This window comes from Schistosoma haematobium, chromosome ZW (assembly GCF_000699445.3).
Source record: "Schistosoma haematobium chromosome ZW, whole genome shotgun sequence".
Lineage (NCBI taxonomy): Eukaryota > Metazoa > Platyhelminthes > Trematoda > Strigeidida > Schistosomatidae > Schistosoma > Schistosoma haematobium.
This window is the reverse complement of record NC_067195.1, coordinates 67,934,862-67,962,639: the sequence shown is the minus strand read 5'-3', so window position 1 is coordinate 67,962,639 and position 27,778 is coordinate 67,934,862. Positions and strand designations below refer to the sequence as shown.

Here is a 27,778-nt window from a genome sequence, read left to right as displayed (position 1 = left end):
TTGCCTCGCTATTGCCTTAGGTCACAAGCATTATAAGCAAACATGAACTGATCAAGTGCCATCCTAAACATCAATGGGAAGATTCAAACAAATAATACAAAATGAATTTAAACTTCACCCCATTGCACAAGCGACTGACTATCAGTACTCGGTAGCTAAGTGGCTAATGCATTGGCATTTGAGGTGAACGGTACTGGGTTGAAGTTCCGGAGTGGACATCAACTTTGAAACACAGAAATATCCTGCTGACAAGTCCTAGATCCCATTGCTAGTCACCGTCCATCTTTGCTTACTTACACTTCTGTTGATTTTCTCTTGGTTATTTACTTTATTTGAAGAAGTAACTTCTATCCAGTCATGAAACGTTGGAAATACCGTTTTCTACTCATTGGAATATTAAAAAAAAGATATATTATTGCATAATGAACTGCAATCAACTCAATTAAATGAATTGTTATAATTCAATTGTTTTTTAAGACTTTCTAATATTCATTGGGAAAATTGAGAACGACAGATGAAGAGACAAGTTTATACAGATTCACAAAGTATTTTTCTAACAATTAGTATAGAGTGCCAAGAAGAAGTTTATCATATGTATATTACTTAATGATAAGATTAATTTTAGAATGATTAGGTCAATATAATACTTATTATATTATGAAGTAGTTAGTTGATACCATATAAAGAATTCTGAAGACTAGCGAAAATGTGGTTTTAAGTTTCTTTCAAAAGTTTTCTTTTCCTACATCAGTCTGACTAAAATTGTATGGTAAAGCCAATCATAATGGAGAAGATGAATTTTTCTTTCTGCTAATATGAATCTTTCTTATCTTATGTTATATAAAAGTCTATATTATCATATTCAAAACCTTTATAATTAGTAGATAGCATTGATTTTGTCATCACAGAATGAAAATTATAATGTCAAGTTACTATCTAAATAGAACTGGGTTCGTACTTATGGACTGGATCGTTTTTTTTTACAAAAGAAGCTATCTCTCCACTTTAATGATTCTTAACCATTCATTAATATTATTCAAGTTAGCATATAGAATAATTTAGACATGTAATTTTCTCATTGAAGGAATATATCATTCATGAAAGTGGACAGTTTAAAAATGACAAGACTCATCGTTTTAACATTCCGGTTTCATTATTAACAATGAGATATAGTTTTTAATATTAATGTTCAAGGATTGTGATGTTACCTACATGTTAAGATTAAAGTGGATAAAAAATGAAGATTTAGAAACTGTACTTCGGTGGTTGAAAAATAAGTGCTTTATTCATTATAACACTATCGCTTGATAACACATGGTTAGATTATTTAAAAACAGGACAGTGAGATATTACAACGAACAGGGACTTAACATGGATAAAACTGTTGCAGTTTAATAGATTCTACTGCCCTCAAACACACACACTTATATATCTATACATCTCCACTCATCTAATGTGGAACTAAACTTACTTATCGAGTTTTTTTCTATAATTTTATTACATTAATAACTGTAGGCAAGTTATCTTAAATTATGATGATAAATTCAAAATAATAAGTTGAATGAAATAGTAATTAAAAATTCTAATTCAAACAAACATATTGATGATGCGAGATAAATATGAACATGTTTGGGAATCTCTCAATAGGTAATATTTCCTGATGCAGGGATAGGTTGAAAGAAGGCAAAAGGCAGTCAAAGTGAGACATGGCATTGGTCTATGAAATTATTAACGCTTAGTTTAAACCATGTTGATAGATGCATCTTGTTAACTTTATCTAATCGTGTCAACGCAGTATGCCGACTCAGGCTAACTCATAAATGCACGCTAGGTTTCATGTTGATGATGATTTACCATCTATTTTGGAACTGCACCAATTATTTAGATCTACATATACACCTTTATACAAAGAAAAAAAATGACAGTTTAAAATTTTTTATCAAAGCCAGCCGATATATTTAATGATAAGAGTTGATAAAAAAACAATGTAATCAATCAACTTATAGGAAGGATTTAACTACTCATATGGTCTATGCTACACATGTTGACAGATATAAGTAGTATGTAGCATTAATCGGATGTAGTATGCTTTTCAGAAGATTGAATTGAGGAGAACAATAAAAACAAAGAGAAATTCTAATAACAATAGGATTGAAAGTATTATTATTATTATCGATAATTTATCAGAAACTGAGCATTGAACTAATGAGAAATGTAATCTCTTCATATTAATTTAAGTCATCAACAATTTATGTCATAACATATTGATTGGTTTAACAGTTACTATCATTCTAAAACGGTGCAATACACTTATTCTCGCCAAGCATGCGCACCTAACTTTCCCTCTACTGATGATTTTTTGACATTATCCAGTGACCTGCTGGCAGTCAACGTTAGTAAAATCTGAAACTCTGTCATCAACATGACTGGCGAATCGTTATAAGGATTTATGGAGATTTCTTTGGTATAGAGACTAAAGATTCGTCCCCGAGATCGAAAGTCTTGGATTCGATCCCTATGGCGAGGTTGTGGATCGGCACTGTTGAAGAGTCCCACACTAGGACTAAGATCCATTCCCAATACCAACTGGCTAAGTTTCTTATCATAGTTACATCAGCATTTTATCGATACTAACACATTGCATGGAATTATGTTTATATCATAACCTTACACAGCGTAATACACACAAGTATTTTATTTAACAAAGAAAAATCAACCAGTATACCTCAACTGTTGAATCGAAACTATAATTCTCCTTACTATGCAATTTTCATCTCTTCTCTAATACCCTTTTTAAATTTTTTTTTGGAGTACTATGTTAATCTGCAGCAAAACATATTTACAAAACAAAAAAGAAATCAAAATCTTGTTATAAACCTTCATGTGATAGGGGAGAAAAAAAAAGAGGTAGTAGGGCTATAAAGTTTTGAATGATTTCATTCACTTATACTCATAAATTGTATACAGAATGATATATGAACAATATTATTATTACTATTGTTATTATTTGTCACAAGATACGACCTTAATTCGACCTTGTAATTTACATTCTTATTCGTGCATATTAGTTTTGTCCATAGATATATATATATACATATATGAGTAGAATGTATGGTTGTCAATTTTTTATTTGGTTTTCACGTTTGTACTAGTTTATAGAATTCTGCTCAAACTAAACATGATTAACAGTAGTTATTATTATTATCATTAATAGTAATAATAGTGATTGTAATAGGAATAATGAGCAAACATGAATATTGTATATTTGCCAAATATACATGTGGGTATGTGTAAGCTCGAATAAGTTTCTACTATCTACATATGTCTGACTTTTTCCTATCTCTCAGTCGAATATCGGTAGTTAAGTCGTTACACACTGAAAGAGGTGAATATGGAGGGAGGTAGGGATAATAATGATTACGCATTGATTTGCCCAATATATTGTATATAAAGTCTACCATTTACAATTTGCAACATTGTTCACTCATGATATACAATGGAAATTACAAGGAAAGCAAGAAAGGAGGAAGGAGAGATAGAGAGATGAAAAAATATAAACACCGAATTTTAAGTAGTAAAGAAAATCTTTGCATGCATACGCCATCAACAAACATGTATAGATAGATTCATTCAGGCGTGTACATGAACACATATATATACATACACAATATATAAATTAAAAAGAGAAAAGTAGTGTGTACATTGATAATAGTTTCGTATTTACGCATACATAAAATGTAATAGATGTATAAAAGAGTGACCGAATTTTTTTTTTTTGATAATGTATTATTTATTTTTGCGCTTGACTGTACACTGACTATCTTTATATCTCATATTTCTCTTCTCAATACACACGTACAAATCCCATGAACTAGATTACCATTCTCTCCCTTGAGGTCGTACGATGTACATTAGGTAGTAAATAAGTAATATGGTAAATATATATATGAGTCAGACAAATTTTTTCTTATTAATAATAAGCTTAGCGGCTGTCATTATAACAAAGAGGGTGTATGTTATTACGTGAGTTCGATTTTGAAAACATGGCTTGCAAGAGTTGTACACGGAACTTTTATGTTAGATACTACAGTATGTTATTCATGCTTCATGGGGCTGTCACACGAACAAAGCGAAATTTTCACATGGATAAAAATGACTAAAGCATTGATGGGGGTGGGGGTAGCAATGTGTCGTTCAAATGTAGGGAATGAAAATGAATAGGAAATTCGTAAATATATATTTATATTTTAGAGCAGTGTTTGAGCAGATGGACAGACCAAAAACCCTGTAGTAATCACTAATATCAGAATTAAAGCTGAATTAAGCTAGAGACGTGAAAACGCATGCATATATGTGTGCAGTTTTGTATATATATCTATATGTGTGTTAGATAGTACGTAATTCAGACAACAAATCCTATGTAACCCAAACAATGTATGGTGGTATGACGTTATCTAATCGATCTGTTAGTTACTTAACATATGTATGGTATGGGTGAGCGATTACAATGACTTATACGTACATCTTTTTTGTCAAAACATGCGTACACATAAATGTAGATACACACACATAGAGAAATACAAAGATTTTATTTTGTATACACAACAAAGCTTTATTACCACATTGTAATAAGGTGACCTGGAGACTCTCTGCTCTTTAGAATAAACACGAATCAAATGAAGAAATAATTTTGAGAAAAAAATCGTAATATTCTGTATACAAAGATATAGATAATAATTTGTTAAAAAGAGGAAAAAGACGAAACTGGAAATTAATTGATGACATCATGGTATTGAACTAGAATGAAACCTATGAAAAAAAGAATTATCAACGGACCGAATATCTTTATCCATGACTAAATGATTTAACTAATCTTTTTATGATATCGATTAGTAAATCTGTATATTGTTCTGTTTGGATGAGGATAGTATTTGTGACTTTTAAATAATAATAAATCCCTTGGAGATTACAGGTATACCTTACTGACTAGTGGTGAACAGAAGAAAACTTAGGTTTAAGGTTTCCTGTTTATCAGCATTTCACAAGCAAATATAATTCTACGTATGATGTACACTGAATGTGTTATTGGTTAATCAGTTAATTTGGTTATGTCGACTGAATCAATTTATCCGTGTCAATCGTAGTGTTAATATTTATACAAATAACATGGTTAAACTGATATCTATTCTAAAGGAAACCACTTTTCTTTTTTTTCATTGAAATTGCTGTAAAAGGTTACATGAACATACACTTATATTCACATTAAGATAACAATTCAGTATCCTTGATCTTAACCTTGAATGAATCAGTCAACATATAATCTAAATTTAGTCAATGTACTTTTTTGTATCAGTTAACTCATGTATATACGAATCATTGATATGTATAGAACATTCATCTATCCTACCATTTAGATAACATATATGACTTAATAATACAATTATATTGTATTTGAAAGGTGAGAACTGAAGATCTTCATTTCCATCTTATATGATACCGTGTATATGCATTAATTACTAAGGTATCTTGAGGTAGGACATAACAATCACTCAGTGATTCTTTAGTTCTAACGCATTTTATCATATGAGGTAGGTTTATGCGGAGATAGATGGCGGTTAGCAGTAGGAGTCAGCCTTATATACCTGTATCCCACAGTTAATGCACACTCCAGGACTCGAACCCAACACTTTTGGCTTCAGACGTCAATGAGTTATCCACTTAGCTACAGAGTCCAGATAGCTACTAGCTTGTGCAACAACTAATATATTTATAAATGAAAGTAGGTTTATAATTCGATAAAAATCATTTTGCAGAAAAATAAACATCATTTCACATACATTTTTTTGAACGTAAGTGTCTACATCAAAATTACTGTCGTTATGTTGACACTGTTGACAATTAACTTTAATTGTGTAATTGAATAATTTAAATATAAAAAAATACTATTGGACATCTATTTATTTATGTATTTTCTACTATTAAATATAATTATTTTCTAATTTTGTTTGTCTAGTTAGTGATTCAACACAAGCCTAAGTAAATGTTAATTTAATACAGTCCAATGATCAAATATTTGATACATATTGTACGTAAGACTATTGATAGTACACAGTTGACTAGAAGGAATTTGTATTAAATCATCTACGGAATACTTCAGTGTTTTAAGTTATTAGAACATCACAACAGTTTACACGAAACCCCTTCAAGATAGTAATCCCATCTTGATGACAAGTGTTAACAGGCATGAAACTTAATTTAAAGAAAGTTTCCAACCGATCATTTCCAATTACTTAACATTTTAACAAAATACATTCAATCTATAGTCAATTAGACTAGTGGTTAACTTGTAAAACGATCAGTAAAATTTGATTAACACCAAAAGATTAAACAAACATCAAATAAAATCCTATGTATGAATCAGTTATTGTGAATTAAATCTTCACTATATATATATATTCAATTATTTAGTTTAGAAAAGAAGACAATATTTTAAGATAAGAACAAAATTACTGATATAGTCACAATTTTTATACGATCATATATATTGTTTCAATGCCTTTCATTAAGTTTATTCAGTCTTATGTTATTATGAAATGTTATTCCATTTATTTACATATATGAATAGAAACTAATAGTTGTTTATTTCACTGATTGAAATCACGAGACAATTGAAGCTAGACCACCATGGAAAACCTGGAAGCACTGGACGCCCGTTTCGTCCCCAGCAGTACGCATCCACGATCCCGCCACCCCCCTGCGAGATTCCAACCAAAGACCTATCAGTCCCGAGCCAGACGTTTAACCATCTAGACCACTGAGCCGGCATCCAACGGTGTTAATGTCTGACTTCAACCAATCCACAAAATAGCGCCACCGTACACCATTGTCTTCAGTGAGTTGATATCTCACAACAGACGTGGTTGAACTCCACTGGTAACGGCTTCTCACTAGAACTCCAGGAGTATCTCTTGAATTCAGTCACTAGTGAGCAGATGCTTATTTCTACATCAAAAAGAACATTATACATAATATACTGTACTTATGAAAGTTTTATAATTTTTTAGTCTACCAAGTTAGGATTTAGTGATCTCAAATTTTTTTGATGACTAAAGCGACACAACCACAACAATTTACTATAACGTTTGAATTTCATCTAGAAGTTACTTACATAATTATTATTTAATTGGATTTAATTTATACTGACATTTTACGTCAAAAACTGACATCACCCAGGAAACCAGTAAAATATAAAAACTGAAAACTATTACTAATGTCAGTTAAAAATGAAAGTTAGGGCATTTTCATTGCAAAATAATGATTCCTTAAATTGAACAATGTTCGTTATAGAATCCAAATTAAAGATGATCACGAAACTCAGTTCATGAAATTTACAAATTGTAATTATGGTGAAAAGAATTTGGTTGCAATTGGCCCAATTTTAATACCTTCTTAGACGGAGATATTCAAGTTTAATTATGAGTACATCAAATTTAAATCCTTCCGTCTAAGTATGTATTAAACTTCGTCCACTTGTAATATTGGATTATTTTGATGCACTTATGACCAAACATTCCTACAATTGAAGAGCACCCGCAACTCAAAACAACTGTCACCCAACATCAACGTCGGAATTCTTGATACACACGTCAAGACAGTTCTATGGTACACAGATGAAAATTAGAGAACTACTACAACCATCATCGAAAAGTTATGACTGTTCACAAACAGTTGTCAATACAAGATAATCTGGATTCGTTCGCCGTACACCATCAGCAACAAACCAACTTTCAACTGATAAGGAAATTAGGAAAAGACACTGGAAGTAGGTAGGACACAACACACATCAAGAAAAATTATTAAACTGTATCACAAAACAACCCCCAACATGGAAAGAAACAGAACAAAAAACACATTGCACTGGGAAGTGGAGGCAAACATCAAAATAATCAATAACACATGAAAACAACTGGGAAGGATTGCCTAGGACAAAGTTGGTTGAAGGATTGTGGTCGATGGTCTATGCTCTACGAGAAGTAACAATGATAAATAAGTAACCCATCACCAAAAAAAAATATTACTGATTAACTCAAATCAAAGAAAAACATCCATTTTTAGGACAAATAGAATTTTCTTAATAAAGAAAATCCATACAAACTATTCTTATTATTCTTATTTTGATTTTCAACCAAAACGTTACTCTTGCTTATCTCTATAAATTTCATCCATTTATTTGATAAAATTAATCATTCTTTTCAGAATAACAATTTTTGTTTAAAATCAAACAACCATCATCATTAGGATAACTTACATGTAATTGTTTTTCAGTTGGTTCAGGATAAATATATCGATTCGATAGTTTATTTACATTCGTTTTATTATTCTGTACGATATTCATATTAGTATTTATACTATTCATAGTAGTAGGTAAAGTAGTTTTTATATGATTAATATTATTTATAGATTGTGATAAATTCATTTTACCTTCAGTATCTGATAATCCATCAATTGGATCACATAATAATGTTGAAAAATTTGATGGTTTCAAATTAATTGGATCAGTAATATTATTTGATATGTTCTTAATGAATGATGATTGATGATGGGTAGTAGGTGTAGATGTGGGGAATTTTTGACTGAAATGAACATCTCGATTCTCATTATTACTGTTATTATTATTGGTATTAGTGTTACTGTTGTTTTTATTATAAGCAGCTTTACATGTTTGTGAATGTCGTTTTAATGTACCATTTTGTGAGAAAGCTTTACCACAATGCCGACATATATACGGACGTTCACCTGAAATAAATAAATTGTAAAACAAAGAATTATAATCATTAGTATTAATATTATTATTACTAGTTATAGCGTATCTAGTTTTATTAATACTGAAATTGAATTCTAAAAGTCTTAGTTTTGATAGTGTACACATTTGCATATGGGTACTACTAAAGAGCCCTGAAAAAATAATGAAGTAACTGTATTTTCCAAATACTATATTAAATATGGTAAACGGATTATTATTATTATTATTATTACTAGGAAACTTCTGTATTCCAGCTTTTGATTCAGTTGTTTTCAACTATGACGTCCTAACAATAAACTGATATCATGGCCATCACTATCATTGTCATCATGACTTGGGGATTATTAAACGATTATTTCACGTTCATTCAAAGCTATTCAATACAATATTCATTGATTATTTCATAGAAAATATATAAAGATAAATAAAGTCTGGATTACTCATGAAGAGTACACTGCCAATAAACTATCAAGAAGGAATTTGTATTTGGATCATATTTGAAAGTATCAGCTAATTATTAAATGAAACAGTAGATTATTTTGAAAAGAGTAAGAACAAAGATTCTAGCAGAATAGCATGAATTCATTTTATTTCGTAGGTTCTCATCAGCTGCTTACAATCTGTGATATTTAAAAATCATAATTGCATAATGGGTTTAAATTGCTTACTGAATATTGTAAATATATACCTAATGTGAAAGAATATTCTACAACATTAATTGTGACAACAGTTCAAAAATGGGTTAGAAACAATTGATTACATAATGAATAACATTAATAGGAATATAGTGAGTAGAGTTCAGTTGAAAGATTATTAATTTGAAAGATAGTTGAATAAAATCAGTGATGTAATAAATGCAAAAGAAAAAATTTTTTACAGGTGCAGTGAAGGAATATTTGTCACCAGGGCAAGGAAAGATTAACCACCGTCTCCTTTTGAATACATAGGTCAGGTTTTTGACGCCTGATGGCAATGGCTTCAGCAAACTTAAGAAGACTGGAGTTTGGCTGCTTACTAATCACCCTAAAGGATTGTAAGGTATCTACCTGATGTCCTGTATCAAGGAGATGTTTGGTGGTTGCACTGTTTATTATTTGTATTAACTATTAACTTGACTTATTTGAAATATTAACTGAATTACTATAAAGAAATAATAATTCTAAATTATTGTCTTATTTTCTTTTTCTAATCAGTGTCTAAAATGTCTAATGTGTTTGTGAGGAAGAAAAAGTACAAAAAATCAATTGTACCTGTAAGAAATAAGAATTATTTTCTCGATAAGATATTGGATAATGGTATAGATGAGTACATTCATTAAAATTCATATTATTTCCGGAGCTGACATTCGAATGTATGAAGGTAAGTAATAAAAGTTTAGGTTATAGATATGTATATGATATTTTCATTGCATAATACTACAGAAACATGATAATTAGATCAGTTGCAAACCAAAGCCTTCTTTAATGAAAACAATCAGTTTGAGAGCGAGCGAGAGGGAGAGTGAGTGAGGGCGAAAGAGTAATTAAACTGATTAGACATTTAATTTACTTATCTATTGACAGCAAAAAAATGCATCTATTAACATGCATCCAAATAATAATACCGCAAATTATACTGTGTAAACAGAAAATAAATATTAGACCATCAGTAAAAACCTGGGAGCATTGGACCGCCGTTTCGTTCTGATATGGGATTCCTCAGCAGTGCTGACCCACGATCCCGTACGAGGTACTCGAACTCCAGGACCTTCGATCTGGCACACAAACACTTAACCCCTAGAATACGGAGTTGATTTCTAACTTTAAGTAATCCAGCGCTTTCAAGTTTTCAATGGTGGTCTAACACTGATAAGTTCATGATCTCAATTAAAACTCAACAATCTCTACAACCTTATACAAATAATAAATAGTCTAATATCACCGAACCAAAAAGAGAGTTGAGCTAACTATATATTAACTGTAAATTGAATATTTAATTATTACACTAAGAAAGAAATCAATACCACATTCATACTAACGTCAGTGTAGCTTCTTCATTCAAATGTCTTCTGTATATTTATCATGTTCTACAACAAAACACCTACTGAAGTAGTTTACGGTTTATTTAGTAAAATTTCTCAACTATCTAGATCAATCATGTAATGTTAATCTAATTCAGCAGTATATTATATATAATAGTTCTTCATTAAAACACTCTATTGATAAGTTATATATATATATATATATATATATATATATATATATATATATATATATATATATATATATATGACAGTAATGTATACTTATGATTATTTTAATTTAGATTATAAACATAAGAACAGACATAAATAAATAAGATACATGGATATTACGTCATTTAATTGATACATTTATTGTATTTTTGTCGACTTCATAAGAGAGTATATAGAAGGACAATGAAAAAAAGGGTTGTACACCATCTGTCAGCCACATGATTTGACCGGATTAAACATTATATTTAGATATATATATATTTATTATGCATTATTACTATTATTATTATTACTTTCGTATGAAGAAAATGAAGAAGCAGGTATTAATTCAAGAATGAATCACATGATAAATATTTAATATATAAGCAACGATTATAATGGATTAAATAACTTTTTTTCTTTTTGTTACTCTAGTTAACTAAATATAAATTCAATTAACTAAATAGATATTGTCCGGATTGAAAGGTGGAGGTTGAGAAGTGATTAATAAGAAACCCTGGATTCAGGTCTCGTGCTATTTAATACTTATTACGAAAGTGTACCTATAATTTTAAGAGAACTGAAGTTTTCTTGGTAGATTCGATCTAATATCCTTCAGCTTCACGATTAGCGAAGTTAGTACTGTGCTATTTAGATCGCGACTAAATTCTCATAGGACTTAGATATATTTATAATAGAATTTAATTAGTATTATGAATGACCTGATATACATGACATTGGTCACTATTGAGTAATCAATCAATTGTAAATATTGTTCCAACTATAACTACTACACTGACGTAGTGGTTCAGCTTGAGTATCATGATGACTTAACTGAAATATATTGGTTAGAATATGTATTCATTTTGGTTCGACTATCTCAGGTAGGTTGGTGAGAGAACGGCGAGACAAAAACATGCACATATTCGATAATGTATCGTGAATGATTAATGCATATTACTGTTATTTGTAATTATTCTAAGATTACTTTAAATTTGCCTCTCTCTCTTTTCAGTAACTTATAGAAAATTATGTAAGAAAATCATAGGTATACAACTCAACATTATTCAACGGTATTTTTGAAGGTAATTAAAACTATCCTTTATGTTCATCGTATTCTGAACACAAAGATAAAATATTCCAATCTGATTGACTTTGAAGTTTAATGACTAAAAGTCAGCATAACAAAATAGTTATTCATCCAACTCAGAGAATTAATAGAAGTAGGTAATATATACATTTAGTGTTAAGCTACACAAGTTTGCGTTATGTTGTCATCAGACTAGTAGGATCGAAATAAGTATTTGGAGGGTTGAGGTTTTGAATATGCATATAGTTGGCTCAAAGTTTGAATATTCAATATTTACTAAATCAGTATTACACAGTATCAATGTAATATGATTGGAATTTTAGGAAACGGTATGAAAGAGTACTATGTTACAAGAATTTTCTCAAATCAAACACCTCGCTCCTCTCCCAACTACACACAAATGAGAAGATTGACTTCTCTGAATTTACTCATGGCTCAACTAACGGGAGCGTGATAGCTGTTTGTGATAGCATATTACCTAATGTACATTATATGCGCACCTGAAATACAGGTGTACACACCTAGTCATGGATTCTTTGAGCGGGAGGGTGAGATAATTTCCTCTCCATTTTTAATGTTATACACTCATGTAAACTATAACGTAAGTAATAATTCGTGTTTCGATAGAGGAGGGGATTAGTCTGATATTGATCTGACCTCTCAAATTAGTTCATGGAATGTGTCCTTATATCCCCAGATCATCGTCTAGAAGTGTGGATAGATCTTGCCCGGGGAATTAAACATTACAATATGAGAAAGAAAATTTAACTTAAAAAAATAAAGAAATTAATTTAGCTGCTTAAATCTTATTGAATTTCAATTGTTTTTATGCATTTTTATAGGAAATAAAGCTGAAATTTATAAAAAAAGAGAGATATAATTCATCTGTTGCAATACATGAAAGATTGAATACAAATGTTCAATTCTGAATGGGAAACTAGAATATTATGTTGTATTTTTTTTTCACCGAAAAAACGAAGCTCAATGTACAAGTATGGGAACTGATTGTCAATAGTACAAGGAGTAATATTTATACGTGTAATTACGTAATATTTGGAATTTTTAGAAACAAAAACAAAACAAACTAAACAAGTCATTTAATACTAATATAAATGACATAATAAATTATTTATGAATGGAATGAAATTTGAGAATGACTAGAACAAACACATCGTTATGTGTATATCTGTAAGTAAAATGACGGTGAATTTTTTTTTGGCAGATTGATTATATCCTGTGCGTAACCATAGTTATAATCAAATTTCAGTTAATGAATGACATAATATAATGTTGCTCTATTCGAATTTACTATTTTTTTTTAAATATTTTATTCTTGGAAATAATCAGATAATACACATTTAACTGATAGTATAGCACAAATGTTATAAAATATAACTGACCTACAGGAGTAGAGTATTTGTTTCTACTTGATAAAATCTAATGTGAATTGGATTATAATGATCTATTTGTATTTATTTTCTATTATCTTTTGGATTTTATCTTCTGATATTTCAGCTCCTATTACAAGTTGGAATTGTAATTCTTTTCATTTATTTATTTTATTTTTCACTTTCAGTGAATTGTTGCAAGAAATGATAACTTGAAATGATACACACTCTCATAGAAGGTTTATTATTTATAAATTAGTATATACGAAGAATAAATCTCTCTGTTGTTTTATAAGTACTCTACTCTGTCAACTGTTTTGCATCTGAATTATATATATAAACTACGATTTTTAGATATTTAAAATAGATCAAAAACATAACAATAAAAAGTATCAATACATTGTTTTAATTCTGAACACTTTAAATATGTGTTATCCACATACCACTACTACTACTAGTAGTAGTGGTAGTAATAATAATAATAGTATTAATGCAGTGAACGAAGACATGGTGGGGGGGAAAACAACGTAATTTAAAACGCAAAATTACAAAGTGTCTTCGTAAAATGTGAAAACTATACATTAAATATTTCATTTGCAAAACTTTCTTCAATTGTCCTTTACATGCTTCATGATCCTTTAAATCCTATTGTTATTAGAATTTCTCTTTGTTTTTATTGTTCTCCTCAATTCAATCTTCTGAAAAGCATACTACATCCGATTAATGCTACATACTACTTATATCTGTCAACATGTGTAGCATACAGCACAGTAGTAATAGTAATAACAATATTAGTATTGATCATTCTAAACATTAATAACAGTAGTTATACTAAATTTTCCATTCTGTCCATTACGCCTACTAAATAAAACTAATATACATTATTTTGTCATAACTAACTATTTCATCATATTTAGGCTGTCAATTTCATCTAGTCCATTTAGTTCATTTGTTCATTTACAACTACTATTTTTATTACGATAAGTAATAATTAGAAAATTTGTATTGAGAGTAAAATATGAAGACGAAAAATATATGCATATACCTTCTATTAGATCATTCTGTTTACAAATAGTGTACTCTTATCTATCCTGTGAATTGCATAGAAAAACTGAATTGTACCATGAACATACAACTATTGACTATTCTAGTAATGTACATGTACATAGACATATTTGTAATGTATAGTAATAAAAAAAATATAGGAATATTATATGTGCGACTATTCTGTAAACTTTTATTTCTTCTGTTCACTTTACTTTTCTACTATGAATAGTAATATTATAATATGCAGTTGCATCAGTTGTTGTTACTGGATAAGTAGTGGTAGTAGTAGTAGTAGTAGTAGTAGTAGTAGTAGTAGTATTGTGTATTGTTGGATCAAAAAACTTAACATGAATTGTATGTGTGTATGTATGTATCTGAATATAAATAGTTTACTTATTAAACTATATGAACCTTATTTACATAAATATATATCAGTGTATTATTAACGTATGAGTGATTGAATGGTTGTGCGTGTATAAGTTAATCTATTCCTATCTTCATCATCATTAACGTCTTCAAAATTCTCCTCCTAATGCTTTCTCAATGTTTTTAATACATTTCTTAGAAAAAAACGAATGGAAAAGTATACAAGATAGAATGATAGTATAAATTTTCATAAAACACATACAGGTAAACGTATATACATATGAGTAGTATTTCACTGCATTTTTATGTTGAAATATTATCTACTCTTCAATACCATTGATAATAACAATTATAGTACAATACACATTTAACTGTCTATCAGTGAGTACATACAAATACCCTTTCTTATTATCAATATACTAATCTGAATTACAAAAAAGATATAAAAGAAAAGAAAAACACACAGTCCACCCCTAGAACATGATAGCAATAAGAAGAGAGAAAAAAGTTAAAAGATAAAACAAAACGATATGTAAGTAAGGAAAAATGTATGAAGATAACAAACTAGAAATGAAGGTATACTGAAAAAAGAGAAAAGGAGGACAAGCGACAAGAAATTCATGTCAACAACATGTTGTCATTATCATGAGAATAGTCCAGGTAAAAAGTTGTTCTTTGTGAGAAATATTGACCATTTTATATGGTGATTTCTTTTTAAGAAATAATAAAGGCAAACAAATAAATGAATAAATTGGTAGTAAGTAGTTGTACGTTGAAGTACTTGACCGAACCTTCTATCTCCGTTCATCATCAACACACAGTTAATTATCAGCATCATTTAAAAAATTACTCTTATAAATGAATAATACACTCGAAAATGTAGTAAAATGCTATGTGATAATAATAATTACATTTTGTATATTCAGTTTCAATAATGCATGATCAATCTCATGTTTACTTCGTGTCTTTGTTCTTTTTTATCCTCGTGTTTCTTTTCCCACCTTTCCTAGTCATCGCTCTAGTTATCATCATCAACATTATTATTATTATTATTATTATTATTATTATTTAAGTTATACTAAATGTACATAAAAAAATCAATTACATTGATAAAGAAGATAAAAGTTATCCAGGCTACGAACATTTAAATAGCTGATGTTGACAGCCAATTTAGAATATGTGGATTTATCTGTGTGTATGTAAGAACAAGTGAAATAGACCTAGAAAAAAATCTCTATGCATATGCATATTTTAGAAACAATTATGTATTCTTTCATTGACCGGTTAATAATTTCAATTACAACTCAACAATCTCCACAACTCTATACTGATAATTATGTATGACCCTATTTAATAATATTTCAATTCTTATTAACTTGAATATATTCTCAAAGAGAAAAATAAATGCACAAAAATTATGTACATACGCACATATACATGTTTACAAGTCAATTAATAAGGACAATACTGTGAGAGAAAAAGAAACAAACAAAAGGAAATACATTAGATTAGTAAGTGATGAGTAGTAGTAGTAGTAGTAGTAGTAGTAGTGGTAGTAATAGTAGTAGTAGTAGTGATGATGATGATATTTGAGTAAGTGGGTAAATATTTAACTCAATAAGTAAATAATTCTATTTGTAAGTGAACAATGAAGAATTCATCACATGTAACATATACAAAACACAACATATTTCTATCAAGAGAAAAGAACAAGAAAGGAGATATATAATGCATTATGTATCTGCATAAAAATTAATTTATTGTTATAAGGACAACAAATTGAAGTATATAAATTAAGTACATATTTATAAATGTAATAATTATTATAAGAAATCAATCTGATCTGATAAACGATAAATTATTATCTTAAAATAATAACATTTCAGTCAAAAAGTAAAGCCTATAGATACATACTTGTGTATATGCATGAAAAGAACAACAGTTATGATACTGGATAAAGAAACTGTACTTAACATCCAAGGTTAGCAAACATATATATATATCAATAATGATTTAAGAGTTATATGAACTCCATCTTTAATTTAATATTATGGATTATTTGTTGTTAATAACAACATTGACAATAAATTGACGAATGTACGTAATGAAAATAAATATATACGAATAATGCAATTCAATTACATAGATTCTTTGGTAAAAGTATACTTTACAGATGAGCCAAGTCAAGTAAAGATAGATGTTGGATTTTAGTGTGAAATTCAAAACACAATAACAGATAGGTTATATCTTATTTTAGAGTCAAGTAGGGAATAAGTAAAATCTACTAGTCATTGGTTATAGAAATGATTAGGATGGATAAATATGACAAGAATAAGGAATGCAGAAGAACTTAAGTAACTCTTAAAATGTAAATGAGAAAGTGATTAGATTGTAGTGCAAAAATAGTAGAAGACAAATTGGAATATATACATAACATTTCGATTTGATTTAAAAATCTTATACATTCTTAAGACTTGGAATCAAAGAACTATCTGAATAACTACCCATCTGTATAACTACAAAAATATTTTCTTATTGTAACGCATATTCGAAAATATAACCACAAATTTGAACTCTAAATCCTAATTCTAACCGTTTTCGTATTTTGCATAATAAATTATTCATCCACATCACTTACATTCTGATCTGTTAGAGCTCACTCAAATGTTTCAAGATCATTTCAGATGACACTGGAGGTCATCAGTAAAATATACCTTCAGTAATTATTTTATATATATATATATATAAATTCAGATTTATGCTCCCGATCATGAATAATAGTAGTAGTATTGTTAGTATTGGTGAAATACTAGTGGTATCTGTGAAGTTAAATTGACATATAATCCCTCCAGTATTTAATATCTATAATCTCGAGTAAGCCTATTAAAACAATTACTGACTATTAAGTTTAGAAATACAATAATAATAATTACATTGAGAAAAATTCCAGCGAATACTTAAAATTAAATTAAATTGAACATCAGACTTTACAAATATAACATTTGATGTAAATGAGAAAGAGAGAGAGTATTTAAGGTCATATATACATATATACATCATTATGGTATATGTTGAGAAGCGGAATTTTAAAACGGAATCCAAATTTATTTAGCCATAAGGCATTGTTGTATGATTGACCTTATAGAATAAATATTTTAAAATTAGAATGAAATAAATTGAGTAGCAACCCTCTTTCTTGTTTTTCTCTGTAATTTATCTCAATCTATTGGAGAATTACAAGCAATTAAAGTAGGTATTAAGTTTTCTAAGGATTTTTTTATTGCATTGACTTACAATTGTAATATATATATATATATATATATAATGTACCGAGGAAGAGAGCCTTGAACGATTACAGTAACTTAACATTATGTAAATCGTGATTTTCACATTATAACTATAAGAAATCCATTTTAAAGTTAATTATTACTGGAGGCATATTAATTATTTACAAAGAGGGGAAGATTTTAATGATTATATTACAATTGGAATGAAATTTTCATTAAAAAGAGAAACTATCAACTGTCCTCACATGATTTACAAGTTTATATGAGTATATGACTAAAAAGTTTTTTATTTTTAAAAATGACCATATTACCCGGTATTTGATTAACTCATTGAAATTCACATTTTTGTACGGTATCAAAGTCACATACTAACTTACACGGTTATCTCTGTTAAATTGTTTTAAAATAATAATAAAACTTTTATTCGAGAAATATTATACGGAAACATGGAAAGCAGTCAAAAAAATGTACACGAAAAGATAGTATCAGTTACTGTATTCTATAATCTCTGGTATGTCCTTTTAATATAAAAATGCAATCAGAGTAGAGTATATATTTTGATGAAATAAGTTGTATCATATAGCTTGGTGATCGAAATAAACTTCATGTAATAGGTAATCAACCGTTACTTCGTTTGGAGCCACTCTAGAGGTACTGTCAGTTCAAAAGCTCGAGTAAAAGAGCATAGTTGAGAGTAAGGTTAGTGACTCTACCTACCATGTAAAAAAAGAATCATTCTAAGGAATCGCTAGCAAGAGAAAAACCAGTTAGACTTTACTCTGAGAGTTTAAGGAATAATAATCCGTATTTTTTGTCACAAATAAAATTGAGCAAATTATGACTAACAAGACAGGAATTGAACTAGTGAGATTAAATCAGAAGTTCAACACTTCAAATAACTAGAATTTCAAAAAGCAATAATTAATAAACTCTTCAACTATCTACGTGTTTTTCTTTAAAAGGGTATAACATGTGTCATTATTAATTAACAGTTAAACCATTTATCATTTACTGGAAATAACCAACAATATACTTTCATTTAGTCCTGTTAAAGTATCACAGAGTGCATAATAACAATTGTAGTAGTAGTACTGCTAGTAGTTATAGTATTGGCAGAAGTAGAGGTAGTATTATTAGAATTAGTATTAGTACTAATAGTAGTAGTAGTTGAAGCAGTTGCAGTAGTGGTATTTGTGGTAGGAGTAGTGTGGTGTATGTTGTATATAATACCAATCAGAAGTAAAATGCCTGGCAGTAGGAGGTTGGGAAGATTGAATCGAAGAGGATGGGAACAGAGAGTAATTGTTGTGAAAGTGAACGAACGATGAAGTTTGGGACAATCGATAGAGGATTTACAAAGGAAGTAGTGAACGTATGGTTTTCACATTTTACCAAAGGACTTTGTAAACTTCTGTTAAAATGTAATTGGTCATCCCCCCTCTGTGTTCTCGTTCACATCAGTAAAAGTAGTAGTAGTGGAATTGGTAGCGAGCCCACATTTAAGGTCTCTTAGCTATCATTCTTAACTACCTCATACTAAACAATATTTATTGCCTTGACTAGCGATAGTCAGACTGAAATTTATTCGATAGATGATTATTATGAAGGACTTGATAACACTATAACAGTATCACTTATTACGCGATTGATTAGTGTGAGAAAACTTAATTTCAGATGATTACAATAGCAAGTGGAAAAAATTAGCATCAATATGTCTAAAGATAATACTAGGTGGTGTACTTTCTCGAATCTCACTGAACAGCATCAGTTCTCTCAAAATAATAGATGGACCATCACTGGTTAATATCAACTAACACAAAAAATGGATGAAACAGAATTTCGTGATGATCATTTGTTAAATTCCCATATACATCTTACATGTTATGATTTCTCATTGATTCAGTTTCATTGCTCGCTTAAATCTTTGAATCAGTTATTTACTAACAATTTATATTTTACAACAAATTTTCCTATTTTGTTTGTTTAAAATAACTTGTCATATTTATAAAAGTTTACACGTACACTACCGTAAGAGAACTTACAAAATATCACTGTGCTAATTACTACAAAACTAACCATTACTAATTCAGTGATTGATGTTTTGTTGGCTCTCTTTATACTCTGACAAACCAGATGTGTGTGCACCAGAATTGATTAATATACAGCTGGATCCAAATCCTTTGCATATATATATAATTTAGTTGAATACTACAGTTCCCCTTATAATCATTCATACTCACTTCATTCACCTACTGAGTTATTGAGATTAATCAGAATAATCAATTTTGGGCTTTTGAAAAGTCATTGAAGACTGATTTATTAATTAACTGTTCAAAATAAAGTCCCATAACCTTTGTCGCATACAACTAAGATAACGGTAACTATTTTTATTACAATATAATTTCTTTCATTTCTTTACATATTAAAGTACTAATAATATTCATGTGTATATAATATTATTACTAATCATTTTCCAACTGTTTGATAGCATAAATTAATTATTCATTATTTGTACTTGATAAATGGTGTCCGTTGGTACGATTAAATATTTTCTGAAAGAAGCAGATAGGTTTCCCTTTTATTGGGAACATGAGAAAGTAATGTGAAATGAAAAGAACATTGCAAACTTTGCCTATATATATATATATATATATATATATATATATATATATTCTCTGGCCTGAAAGATTTTGTCGAAAATGAGAGAACTATACAAAAGACATTTTTCTCGCGAGCGTCTATGAAAGCATGCTCTGACAACAAATGTCAGACAACCCATTCATAGTACGGATAATATCTGAGCATAGGGAAAGGTGAATGGTACAATCAATGAACACTGACCCAAACTTCAGGAGTACGACTACATAACTGAATTCAGAGAACACGATACCTCAGAAATCCTAATTCTATGTCACAGATATTGTGAAGTTATGCGAATGTCATCGGTTTCATTCTGGACCATTCACTATCTGTGATTCTAATCAATACAAATCCAATGACTTGAAACAATACAATATGTATATTTTCCTATCGCTCGTAACCAAATTTACTGTTTAGATGTTTCATAATCGATACTTTGCATAGTTGATATACACACATCAATTAGTTATGATGTCATGATGAGATTGTGGAGTATATTGAATTTCACCAAAGTTATTCAGTGATCTAAGTTAAGCCATCATTGAAAACCTGGGATCACTGGATGGCCATTTCATCCTAATGTGGGGCTCCTTAGGAGTGAACCAACTTCTCATCTCTTCGTCGTAATTATTGTGAATTTGAATTTAACACACACTTCAATATTCTCTATTTTGTTGATGGCTCAACAACTAAATGAATACTTCATAAATAAACTTATTCATATTGTATTATATGTGAATATGCCAGCAGTCCTTTATGCATTTTTAAAAATAGTCTTATTCTTTAATTGAAAATAAATGACATTTATCAAAAAAAATTATGTTAAACAAGTGTTCATTATAAAAATAATTAACATTCACTCTCCAATGAAACTACTTATTATTACTATTCAGTAATATATAGGTGTATATACATGATTGTACTAAAACAATTTTGTACAGAATTTGAGCTGTATTGTTTATTATTTGTTCATTTTTATTCCAACTCATTTAATACATGTTTAAGTTACTGTGGTGGAAAACAAACAATAACAATGGAAGACAACAGAATATTCTATATTTTCATTGTTGAAATTATAAGAGCTGTGAAAACACTCTTCAGATAATGTATAGTTAACAAAAAGCCAACCAAGAGAAAAGTAGACTGTTTCACAACTAATAGTCATTAAGTGTTTAACAGAAAATGTTACAATAAAAAAACAACATAAAACATTCAATAATAAAAACAACTTAATACTGAATATACACATACACTTGTATCAATATTGGTTAAGAGCACAAGTATGTTTATGTAATAACACCAGGGAAAAATCGTGAAATTTGCAAAAACAGAACAACTTTAGATATTTGTCAACAGTATGAGTTGAGAAAATTAAGTAAAAACAAATAGAAAACAATGCGACTCGAACTATTTGACAATCAATCATCTCTACAGTGTCACGGAATCAAGTTGATTCAACACAAATTCTCATTAATCAGTCTATTATCATTGACTGAATAGTTTGTAAAACTCAGTTATTTCTATATTTATCTGTATTGATTCATTCAACTGTAAACAGTACATTATTACTCTAGATCTTTAAAAAGTACGTGACTGTTCAAATTAAAGTAGATAAGTTAGTAGACGGTATGAATTTTTAGTATAAATTAGTTGAAAACCAAGTACTTTTAACCAATAAGTCATTTGCTCCAATGTAAAAATTTATTCTGTTTGATACATTCCGACTAGCTAAGTGCCTATTATACATTAGATAAAGTCATAAAAAAATATCAATGGTTACATAATTCATAAATAACACTATTTTATCAAGTACTTCATGAGGATGCTCGTCAGTCAGTATAAAACCTATGCTGATAACTTCAAATAAATAGTTGCATTTAATTAATACAGATAAATAAACTTGATAGTCATCTTGTGATACAACCTATATAATTTAATTAACATAACCGATTAGATAACAGAAACTGACTATTTGAGATCGTATATTCCAAGTAACTTTGAATATCTATATATTTATTATTATTTAATACATATTATTTTTAAGAAGGGCCTACACAATATGCGTAATTACTATAAACTTACAAGTCTACTTCTGACTGTGTCTAAACTACTGGCTTCTGCCCTATGTCGCATAGCGTCCACAACCTGTGGAAGACTAAATCTTGAGAAGCAGACTTGTTTTCGTTCTGGTCGTGGATCAATTGATCGTACCTCTACCCTCCTCCAAGAGTCAAAGTACATGTAATTATTTCAGACTAAAAGTTGTTGAATTTCTTGGTATCAGACCCGCATTTGGCTTGTTAAACTTTCTCAGGGATTGTCTGTTGAAGGGTGGTTTGTCTAACACTTTCTACTGGTAATGAGCCATTGGAAATAGCTGAAGAGTTCGTGCATCCAGGTATTTAAGTCCTGATGGTGTCAATGATGAGATTAATCTATGTACAGTGGAGGCTAGAGTGTCTTGTGTAGATCTGAACCATATTTGGCTCCGTTGTGATGTTATTTTGGCTGAGTTTACGAGCCATCTATGAGAGTAGTTCTCCTCTATGTTTGTGAAGCCTAGATTCTTCAAGTTAAAGGTGCCAGGCGACACTGTGTCCGATCATACTTGTCACAAAAAAAGTTCGCCAATATTCAGTAGTGACAATGTGTTAGCAGCGTAAAGCTTTGGTAATGTGTTCAATTGCAATGAAAACTCAACTGGTGTTATTATCTTGAAACATTGGATTCAGAAGCTATGAATGTCATTCAGGTGACTTACACATCATGCCCTATTTATCAAAACTGGTTGGAAAAAGTGAAGAGCTGGTCAGTTTATATTATGGTGCTATGGTATAAGGGAAGGCAGTACAATGTTAGAATCCATCGATTCGTCACGAATCTTTGATTAATATCCGAAAGATGATATAACTCAGTGGTAATCAGAGACAACTAAGAACAGAAGCCAGTAATGATGCTTCTATAATTTTCTTTCACTTTGTTCATATAAATAAGAGAAACTTTCCAAAATGTAATCTTTTTCAATTAAATAGTTTTTCTTACTATACACTACTCTTTCTTACTTATTTTTACCCAGTTAATTATCTTTTGATTATATTCACTTGTCTTCATCTATTTCTTTAAAATATGCTTTACTTATCTCCTTATGGCACATATTTTATATTGATGCCTATTTTTATCCATATTTATGTATCCAATTAAGTCAATAATTAAATACAGAAATAAGTTCATCATCTAATAATCTTTTTCTCAATTTTCTGCAACTAAGGTATCACTCATTCAAAATTAAACTTATTTTTTTATCTATCAGAAATGAATACAAATATGTATATAATAATAATAATAATAATAATAATAATAATAATAATAATATAACTACAGTTATTTCCATTTGTTCTTGATTGAATACAGTAAAAACATATTGAATATTTATTTAATCAATAAATAACCATGGTATTATTCATCTATCGATTCATCATCATCATCATCACCATCATCATTGTTATCATCTTTTACTTCAGCATTGTTATCACATAAAAACACCACAGTCTTTAAGTGAATTAAGTACAATATCTTTTAAGTAATATCAATAAATACATTTATTGATTAAGGTAATCTATTCTTTTATTATTTTTTTCCCTATGACAAACACCTTTTTAAATGGCTTTTTTTGTTGTTGTTCTTCTTTAACCGTTACTATTATATTTATTGGAAGTAATATATTTATAACATAGAAATATATATATATTCTACTCATATTTAGTATTATAACCATAATACAATTACTTTATTGACCATGTGTATATTCTTCTAAGAAAATAATACAAACACAAAGGGAATACATTCAGTTATAGATGCACACGCAAATGAATTCAACAAAAACGATGCAGTGTGAATTGACCCAGACTTACACCTGTTCATGAGAGAACTATTAATGATAATAATAATAATAAGTGATAATTCTATTAAATGATTCATTGTTTATCATATAAGGAATATATTAACTAGAAAAAAGGGGTAAAATATAATCAGTTACCTTTTGTATTTGCTGAAAAATCTTTTGAAACAGTGTTTTACAGAAGAAAAAAAAGGATGACTATTTTAGCTAAATTTACATTATATAATTCAGAGTACTTTCATTTAAATATAATTAAGCTTTCATTGAGAAACTAATAATAATAATAATAATAATAATAATAATAATAGTAATAATAATAATATGATTGTACTATTAAATACATTCCTATGTATAATTAATTGTGAACAAGTTTATACATTTGACAATCATTAACACTTATTATCTATACAAATTTATTTATATAGAAGTGAATAAATTAAAAAAGAAGACAATGAATAGTTTGTTAAGGAACTGAGTGAAAAGATTACCGATATATATATATATATATATATATATATATATATATATATATGTAAAACATACAGTGCCCCCAAATGCTCTGGTACGGCCGACAGTGGGGAGAGTCCGCTCTCCCTCTCAAAATGCTCTCACATGGCCACGCATATATAGCCTCTGCCAGGGAAGTCCTACTCACTGCCTTCTCGTGGCATTACTGTTGTTTACGAAAATGAGAGGATGAAAAGCGAATGTCCGGCTCTTTAACCGGATCCCAAACCAATGATGCACATGGGCTCCAGTATCCTGCGGGGACAAATGGCGTATGAACCAATTGTTGGTCACCGGCTTCCATGAGAATGCATCTCCTTACGAGGCTCCACTGCCTTGTGGATCAAACCTTCAGGTCGAAGGCTCGGGGTATGGCCTCCTAAGAAAACCACCTGCTTCTGTTTGGGCACCTGGGCATTATCACAGCCCTCACACATATCGAATGAGATTTGTGTGGCGCATATGTATTTGGTGCCTCCTTGTACCAATATCTATGTGTTAAAATAAATAAATAAATAAATAAAACATACAGTGAGAATACTTCTCTATGATCAAATCTAAGTAGCAGTAAATAAACACAATTGGTAGAGTTATAATAATTTTTTCAATCATTACAAAATGATATACATTGAGTGTTGTTGTTGGATAGATGTTATTTAACGAAAACAGTATGTTCTATCAGAATTTATCTTTTTTTAATATTCAACAGTAATCAGTTAGATAAACTTTAAAATAATGAATAATAATTAGTATATTCGACTTTTGAAATATTTACAATTTGTAATACTCTCGGTAACTTTGTTGAGGTGATCGGAAACAATAGACAGGAAGTCATTCTTAATCTAGATTTAAAGTTAGCTGATACTCGTCAGCAATGTGTATCTGTAATACTGTAGGCATTAATGTTATCATGTAGTAACCAGTATCACAATGACAGATATACTGTGATATACTCTATTTATGCGGACAGATATAAGTAGTATGTAGAAGGAATAGGAAATGGATTACTTACAAGAAAAGATTGAAATAAACTGAATAAGAAGGAGAACACGGAGCAACCGAAATAACAGCGAGATTGGAAGAATGATAGTGTATATAAAGGACAACTCAAGAAAGATGTGCAGATAATGCATATGTTTGATTCTCACAGTTTATAAAGGCACTGTGTAGTTTGCATAAGATAGTAAATTGATTTTCCCCACCAAGTCTTCGTTCACTACAATACCAATGAGCTATTTAAAATCATGGGTGGACTCTAGTAGAAATGAAATCACACTAAATAACCATTTAGTGTTAAACAATATCTTGTAATCAAATGACTGAACAGTATCGAGCGCGCTGCATTGATGTTATTAGTCATAGTGACTCTATATAGTAATACCCAATTGCTTGACGTTAGGCAGTTGATAGTAATCAAAAATGACTCTTGGATTTAAGCTTTTGGTTAACTAACACCTATTGGAGAGGTTATATTTCAAATTTTGTAAATTATCTTGTGAATTTTAATATATCTACTGTTTCTTCCTTCCATCCTAGCTGTAGAAAATTAAGCTGGAATTAATCTGTTCTTACTAAAACTAACATATCACTGATTAAATACTAAAAAATCTTTATCTTTACTGACATTGATAAAAAAAACAGGCTAAATTAGAACTGCTGTACAAACATTATCATATTATATTCATGTTATAATTTGTAAATACAGATGGTAAATTAATTGTAAGACAGATATCAATCTTCTTTAATTTTCTTTGTATATTTTGCTTTGATTCATAGCTATCAATAGTGTATTTCTGTTTAGCACTTACAATATACCAGTGAGTATATGGTGTTGATGGAACAGATAAAGAGAGAGAGAGAGAAACAAAACGAGATGTATGCATGGCGTGAATAAAAGATGAAATAGAGATAATAATTGGGTAATCAATCATATCCATTGTACTATCGGATCCTCTGTACTCGTTCCTTTCTTTCAATTTATCAAACACACACAAACATATACTATAAATATATATGTATACAATTTCAACTATAAGCAAACAGGTTTTGTATGAAATTGTTATCGTCATTATTTTTATGTATATACATGTGTTTTCATGTCCTAATAGACCCAATAATAATTATTATTTCATTCTATTCTAACAATATTGATGGCTGAATGAATACTACTGGCATACACTACTCATAGGGATAATATTGTTGTGTAAAAATAATTCCCTTTCTGTTTCAACTAATATTATTCTTACCTTTTTAACAAACGAAATATGACAGAAACATTAAAAATATTTTCCAACATTCATGTATAGATGTTGAACACATACATTATATAACACTATTATTATTATTACTATTATATGAAAATGTGTTTAGTAGAATGATGAATGAGTGAATAGTTGATTGGTTGGTAGATTGATAATATTACATTAAGACCATCACGAATAACAGAAATACTAACAAATAACAACGAATAACACTAATAGTATTTGAATAAACAAGAAGAGAAAAGGACAAAAAAACATTTTCAAAAGGGAAACTAATAC

At 29.3% G+C, this 27,778-nt stretch overlaps 1 protein-coding gene across 1 annotated transcript in view; it reads right to left on the bottom strand.

Annotated features, from left to right (window-relative positions):
• Window positions 1-27,778, bottom strand: part of MS3_00004224 (uncharacterized protein) — a 75,344-nt gene that overhangs the window by 23,293 nt on the left and 24,273 nt on the right. The window contains exon 4 of the mRNA XM_051212116.1: window positions 8,309-8,796. Coding sequence (XP_051072253.1) covers window positions 8,309-8,796 — 488 coding nt within the window. The remainder of the gene's footprint in view (window positions 1-8,308; window positions 8,797-27,778) is intronic.